The 7,336-nt window shown below is 42.7% G+C and overlaps 1 protein-coding gene across 1 annotated transcript; it reads left to right on the forward strand.

Moving 5' to 3' along the window:
* The first annotated feature begins 512 nt into the window (after positions 1 to 512).
* LOC130202549 (zona pellucida sperm-binding protein 2-like) lies at positions 513 to 4,735 on the forward strand. The gene is made up of 17 exons (XM_056428188.1): positions 513 to 570; positions 846 to 989; positions 1,064 to 1,138; positions 1,239 to 1,403; positions 1,485 to 1,581; positions 1,665 to 1,882; positions 1,952 to 2,108; positions 2,181 to 2,389; positions 2,476 to 2,593; positions 2,850 to 3,046; positions 3,111 to 3,225; positions 3,301 to 3,470; positions 3,543 to 3,634; positions 3,706 to 3,836; positions 3,915 to 4,104; positions 4,218 to 4,359; positions 4,444 to 4,735. The coding sequence occupies exons 2-17, from the start codon at positions 882 to 884 to the stop codon at positions 4,576 to 4,578; spliced, it is 2,319 nt and encodes a 772-aa protein (XP_056284163.1). The 5' UTR covers positions 513 to 570; positions 846 to 881; the 3' UTR covers positions 4,579 to 4,735.
* The last annotated feature ends 2,601 nt before the right edge of the window (positions 4,736 to 7,336 follow it).

The following is a 7,336-nucleotide window of genomic DNA, read 5'->3' on the forward strand; positions in this document are numbered from 1 at the left end:
CAGTTGAATTACAACATGTGGAGGTTTGGGAACATGTAAGTTAATTTACTTTATTTTTGCAAAGACTACTTGCTGCACACTAAATGTCTCTAAATAATGTGTTTCATTTGTTGAAGTTTGTTATTGAACTTGATGGCTGCAGTAACCTTCTTGGGTCACGCAAGGCCAAATATGAAGGTCAATTCACAGTCAAGTAAGCCTGAATTCAAACAATTACTTTACCATTGTTACATAAAGTGTACTCTTCCTCACAAGCCTTTTCTTTAACAGGCAGTGGCATACATTCAGACTGCGTGGGTAATCTAATGAGGCTGTCATTGGACAAGGCCCTAGCCGTAGGGAATGTGCTTGAGGTGGAGGCCATCAGTAAGTATACAATGTGCGAATAAACATAAGTTGTTTATCACTAGGAGAGTGATGTCATGCTCGTCTTTATCTCCCCCAGATGGCACCCAGCACATTGTGTTAACTCCCAACTTGGCTGCTCAGTGTGGATACAGCATGGAGTCCGACCCGTGGGGTAACACTCGAATCTACTCGTCTCTGCTGGGCTGCTACGTGGACAACGAAGTATGTTATAGCTCATTTAATTGGATGACATTTTATTATAATTTGCAAGTGAGGAAAACCAATATGGTATAAATCTCCTAATTAAATTCTTGAGACTTAAGGCACATGCTGTGTTTTAACTGCAATTGGCTATAAAGTGTTTGTTACTTTTCAGTAAAGTTTGAAAATATTTTGTAATTGTCAATATAGCTGAAAGAAATGAATTCCTGGAATTAATCCAAACATTTAGCCACTTTTCACCAATACCAAAATTGTTTCATGCATTTAATTTGTAGGACGATCAAACCTTTACTGTTGGCTTAAGACTTCGGATGTATGGCCCCACTCGCTCAGAAGTGGTTACGCATGATGTGATGCAGACTTGCAGCTACACTCGGTGGGCCTCTAGGGAGATTCTCTGTGACAGGAACTACATGGAAGTAGGTCATTTAACATTGATAGTTATATCAACTGGTCTCTAACAATCTATTAAGCCACCATTTCTTGTTTTTAGGTGTCTCACCACATTGCTACTCCTGAAGCTAAGGGACAGGCTCAAGATGTTGAAGAGATCGACATTAATCCAGATGTATGTGTTCTAATTATTCAGTTACAGTGGACTTGCTTTTCCACCTGCACCATTTGGTTATCTCATTTAATGGAGCAAAAGATTAATTATCTCCTTATAGGCCTCTGGTGCAGAACATGGTATCTGGAAGCTGACATTTTACACCCCAGAACCAGTTTCAATGTTGCTGAGGGAGGCTAAACAAGCTGGCTACGGTGCCATGGTGACCTCGACCCGTCTGGTTATGCGATCCCCGTACAATACAGCAGAGACGTATTCCAGCGACGTAAGCAATGCAACACGCCCATCAAGTGTTTTGCATTAAACCTGGCCTTAAAAGCATGACTATAAATCTGACAACTCTTAGGTGGGTGGTGTCTCCATGAAAATATTCAGTGTGAGTGCCTACTACAAGGCACCACATGGTCTGAGTGTTATGAACTTGGCAGCTGCTTGTCCCACAGGCAAGTCTTGCACAATCTTTGGATGGAGAAGGTTACCGTTGTGTTGACACAGTTGCAGCAACATTTGGTTTTATCATTAACAGGTGGTGTCCTCTTCCTCAACAATGTAATCGCTTGGCACGTACCTCGCCGTGTGACACCACTGGTAGATGGCAGCTTTGAAATCCTAGAAATGCACATGGGCATTAACGGGAAGAGGCTTGATAGATCTCAGATGGCCACACGGGGGTACACACTGTCCGCCACAGATTTCCACATCGTCATTGAGATCCCAGTCGGCTCTCCTGATGGACACTACAAGGTTGGGAAGTCCTTTTCCTTAAGAATGCAAGAGTCACATATTTTATTAAAATGCCATTAATAATTGCAGAGCCATGCTCCAGATTACCAGTACAACATTGCCTACATTGTGGAGCCCATGCTTGAGGTACTGTGGAGAACTACTGACACTCGAGATGATACCAGATACAAGGTTTTGTTCCCCATTACCACCCCTCTTGTGCTTCAACCTCTCCACGTCCAAGAAAGTAAGTTATCTGGTAGATGACAGAACTTCAGGCTCGTGGAGAAATGCTATAAACCTGTTATCTGTCCCTCAGATACTGTCGCAGAAGCCCGGGTGTTTAGTGTTGTCTTGGGGCCCCTTCTTCATGATGTGGTGCTGAGGAACATCACCTTCCTCACCAAGGTGCTCACTGTTGAAGAGAGCAATGCCAGAGGCTTTACCGTCCAGGAGCACCTCTACTCCAATGGAACCAAGAGCATCTCTGTGTTGGTGCCCTTTGATGCAGATATTGTCCTGAAAGATGTATGTGAAATTATAGATGCTAAATATCACTCGGTGCCATTTTATTTGCTCTGTTTCAGGGACCTGACTGTTGTTTATATCTGCAGAATCCTGAACCCTTGGTTACAACCTACTTCCTCTCTCTGAACTTTGGCTTTATCATCCTTCCTGAAGAAGCTCCATTTGCCCACCTAGTCGAGTTTCAGGCATCTCTGCAGGATGTTGGTGAGATTTGGCGTTTCATGGTATCTAGCTCATAAATGCTTTGACAACAGGTGACTTGGGAGAGAAATATCACTATTAGCCATAAACTTGCCCACGTACTTTTAAAATTGGTTTTGGTGCCTTCCAGAGAAATCTTGTCTGTCGACAAAGATATGATATGCAAGCGAACTAACCGCCTAGGCTGTATCCCATTAATCATGAGAACCAGAGGAAAAAGGAAGGTCGGTCCAATTGTGAACTTCTTCTCTGCTTTTAGAGCTACCCACCATCGCTGGCACCTGTGACCAGAACCAATTTTACATCAGTGTGAAATACGGGAGTCAAGGAAACAATTTCAAGGTAATGGTTGGGCTTCAACATCTAACAACTGAGATGGCTGACTACCAGTTCAAAGAAAACGGCACCCACTACAACCTAATACTGCCGTACACTGCCAAGGACACAACCTTTGAGGTATGTCGCACGACAACATCTCACCATGAATCTTCTGCAGTGGTTAACTTCCTTTGTTTTGCAGCTGATAACCTCAGAGTCAGTAAGAGCCCGCGTTGATGTCTTTCTCTTGCATACAAGCAACGACTGGGTGCTTGCTGATCTTTTCTTGGCCTGCAACTTCCCCATAACAACAACCGGTAAGATTTTAAAATGGAATTTCTGCATATGTGATTGTAGGACATTTTCTTCACCCTTACGCCCTCTACCATCAGAGTGCTACCCTAATGGAACAATGATGGCTACGGCTGTGAAGGTGGATTCTGTGACCGATATCATCCCGAGTAGGCTGACCCTAAAGGACCAGTCCTGCAAACCGGCATTCAGCGATGATCGCTTTGCATATTTCTCTTTCAGTGTTTCTTCCTGTGGAACCACTAGAACAGTAAGTGTTAATTGACCTTAAATATCCATTGTTTTCAACTTTCTAATGCTTCTGGTCTTTATTTTTATTAAGTTCTTTGACCACTATATGCTGTATGAAAATGAGATTGCCTGGCCGTACAACAAAAGAGCATCCCCCACATCACCAGTTGGTCCTCAGTACAGGTAGCAGGACTAGTCCAATCCTAACATACCTAGTGTGTTCAACCCCTTCAGTGTATTTTCTTTTCTCCAAGACAAACGATTTCCTGCTACTATGTGGTCAATGAGACTCAGACTGTTGGCTTCAGCTCAAAACCAAGACTATTTGAACCCACTGCAGAGATCGGCTCAGGACAGCTGATGGTTCAAATGAGGCTAGCCCAGGGTAAAGTTGACAATATATTTAAAGTGTTGTTTTTGTAAGACTGTGCCATTTCTCTTTCTAATAAGACTTCTCCTCCAGATTCATCGTACGAGCTCTTCTATCGAGCAGAAGATTATCCAGTTGTGAAATATCTGAGGCAGCCTCTGTATTTTGAGGTGGCGCTGGTTGAGTCTACTGACCCAAATTTGGAGCTTATCTTAGAGAACTGTTGGGCTACACTTGATGAAGACCGGACAGCTCTGCCTAGCTGGGATATCATTGTGGACAGGTAATGAGTAGCATAAAGCTAGCTGCAGGCTCAAAACTTCAGGGTTTACGATGCAAAAAGCATAATTTTATGAGTTTAAAAAGAAGCATTCACATGTGTTTTATTCCCCCCAGCTGTGAGAATCCAGATGACAGCTATGTGACAATTTTCCATCCTGTTGTGAGCGACGATAGGGTTTTCGTCCCATCCCACATCAAACGCTTCTCTATGAAGATGTTCACCTTCACTAAAGATGAGGAGGTTCTGAAAGACGAGGTAAAATATGAGTTTCCAAATGATCTGTGTATTGGCCACATCGCATGTTAGCCCTGTATAATAAACCCTTCTGTTCGTCTACAGATCTTTGTCCACTGTGATGCAGAGATTTGTGACAGACACAGCCAAGTAGATGGTTCATGCCGAGGCCAGTGTTTCCAAGCTGCACACCAGATGAACTACAGACGAGAGATAAAAGGAGTAAAACGGGGTAAGTGACATCTTGTCAATTATAACTACATGCAGTTGGTGATTGCTGTGTCTTGTTTTTCTAGCCCAAAGAGGAACGGAGTTAATCAACCAAAGGCAAATCTCCTCTGGGCCTATTGTGTTAATCTCTGATCAAACTTTTGATTAAACTAACTTCTGTATCATCTCTTGACTCGATTTGTTTCAAAGCTTTGAAAAGTGATTTTATTTAACACTGCATAACTTGGGGCATTCATGTTTTGTTTGAAGCTGCACATTAGACAAACAATGGAACTCTTTGTATAGAGATGCTTCTTTTCCAATCAGACCCGGCATGGACAGTTACAGGAGTAAGCAACATTAAGCACACGAAACAGAACACCGTCAAGCAGCCATATTGGGTAAAGTGAACGTCGCTGGACAATGCACACAAGATTGTGATGAAACTCGAGGATTAAAAAAACAAGCACACTTTGACCCTAACAAGGTTCATAGGGCCCTATTTAATAAACATGTTACTGAATGTACTGAATTGTATGCCTAAGATGTCCTTAATGTTAGAATAAATATTTAACTGCAATATTATTTGTGGTGGAAATTAGTGTTCCTTTACCTACAAGACCATGAGCTATTGAAACTCCATGGCCTATTAGTTCCCACTCTGAACAACAGAGTGGTTTTGAGCAATCTGTTATAGCCTAAAATAATGGGAATTCAGCTTTTACAACTGATATATTAGCGCCTGAGTTTTAGTTTTTTTACCAGATGTTTCGAAATAATCAATGTTAAAGTTCGCTCTTTTCTTTCTTGGATGTTGTGTGCCTTGTTTTCCCTTGAGAGGTTGTCCATCTCTGGAGTCTGCCCCTCCCCCGCCTCCCTCCACTCAGACGTGCACAAAGTGGGTCTTTCTTTTTGGGTTCCGGACACTGTTCGCCAGTGTCCTTGCCCTCCGCACTTGTAGCACATACTTAATGTAAAGGTCAGATTTATTCTGCCTCTGCCGTGACCTCTTATCCTCCCAAGTTGCCATGGGGAAATATTCCGTATTTGCCTTGCAAGCATGTTAATCATTGCCAGTGTCTCTTTTCTGTGCAACTCCCCCTTAGCATGTTCAGTATGCTTTAGAACATATACTTTTCTCACCATCTGCAAGAGTTTTGGTCTCGTCCCACTCACGAAACGCTCTTTCAGATGGTCTTTGCATTGTTCCAGAGTCTGTGTCCGGTGAAGCTGCATTTAGTGTCAAAGGCTGTCATCCGGCGTGACGGACACAAACTGCATGTCTCTCTCTGAGGAACCTGCTGGGCACAGGCTGGAGGAGCAATGGTGGGGGGGAGGTGGAATCCAGGTCTGGAGCCACCAATTCTCTCTGGACCTCATAAAAACAAGGATAAACACTATTTGGGTGAATGCAATGACACATGTTTACATCCTTTGTAGGTTTTTTGAACATTAGCAAATTAAATGCTTTTAATCTGTCTCCCTTTTTTGACTCAAATTTCCACATTCCAACGGCTTCCCAGTCTGCCTTAAATATCACATTCTTCTTCTGCTTTTTCTTTGATAAGGCTGCATGCTGAGCTCTCGCGCCCATCTCCATTTCCATCAGTTGCATCTCCAATTGTTTAAATTGATTCTCACTCAAACTTCCGTTTGAAGGAAAACCAATTTCTATCCATTTTTGCATTTGATCCAAACTGCCAGGATAACGATCTAACATACATTTACACAGGGGCGGCAGGATGGGGACAACATGGTTCCTATTCGTCTCTCTTCTTCTCTGAGCATTACCCATCTCTAGTCATTCGTGTATTACGACGACGTGTGCGTCAATAATTTTTTTTCCCGGATTCACCAAATGCATGCAAACTCTAAACAATACACATGAATGACTAAGGCACGTCAGTGACCGCTGCTATCTCTAACAACTGCTTTTCGTATTAACTGAGAAGTGTGCATCGACGATTTGATCCCCTGATGCATACAAACTTCTAGAAAACCCAATAGTTACAAAACACATCTGTTAACAACTCCATCGTTGCGAGATTTTCTATTCTCCCTGTTTCATGACTGTTTAAAAAAAAAAAATGGTATCTCTCACCGCGTGTTTCCATAGTTTTTTGAACTGGATTGGATCGGCCATCGGGTATCCGCCTGAACGGCAGCCTCTCAACCTCGGGGGACGATTCATCTATATTATGGCCATCTTCCATTCAGCCGGAGTCCTTGACAAGCACGTCCATCCCATCCTCGTCGCCAATTTGTGATGGAAATTAGTGTTCCTTTACCTTGTGAAAAATCAAAAGTAGTTTAAGCATGGTTGCCCTATAACACCCTATTATCGTAACAAGTTTACAACTTATCAACCAAGCACTAAATACAAACAAGAAACAATGTCATGAAAATATTCAGCTGAATGGAGCAGAATCCCTGAGCCTTCTCTCAAGACTGTCAGAAATAACTGCTGCCTTCTCAGTGCAAAACCCCATCCTTTATACGATTTCAGAGACGCACAAAGTCCCCAGAACCATCTGTTAGAGGAATTTGGATAACCCCAAAGGGTCCTTTCAGTCTAACCCCCACCCCTGCGTAATCTATTATGTTTGACCTGTCCAGGAATAAGTCCCTAGGTTATTGTCCGTGACCCTTTCCCATGACCCCACAGAGTCAGGTTAATCTTCTAAGCATTTCAGAAATAGGCGAAACAGCTGTGAACATTTTTCCTACGACAGTAATGTGTGTGATATTTTTTGCATTGAATCATACTGGGATGTTTGAACTGGATTGG

Source organism: Pseudoliparis swirei, chromosome 12 (assembly GCF_029220125.1).
Source record: "Pseudoliparis swirei isolate HS2019 ecotype Mariana Trench chromosome 12, NWPU_hadal_v1, whole genome shotgun sequence".
In the NCBI taxonomy this organism is placed as follows: Eukaryota; Metazoa; Chordata; class Actinopteri; order Perciformes; family Liparidae; genus Pseudoliparis; species Pseudoliparis swirei.

Bases quoted from the DNA above. Each gene is read 5' to 3' on its own strand.
- LOC130202549 (XM_056428188.1), top strand. From the start codon at position 882: ATGTATGGCCCCACTCGCTCAGAAGTGGTTACGCATGATGTGATGCAG. The intron at 3,837-3,914 runs GTAAAGTTGACA...CTTCTCCTCCAG, and splicing joins TCAAATGAGGCTAGCCCAGG to ATTCATCGTACGAGCTCTTC. The intron at 4,360-4,443 runs GTAAAATATGAG...GTTCGTCTACAG, and splicing joins AGGAGGTTCTGAAAGACGAG to ATCTTTGTCCACTGTGATGC.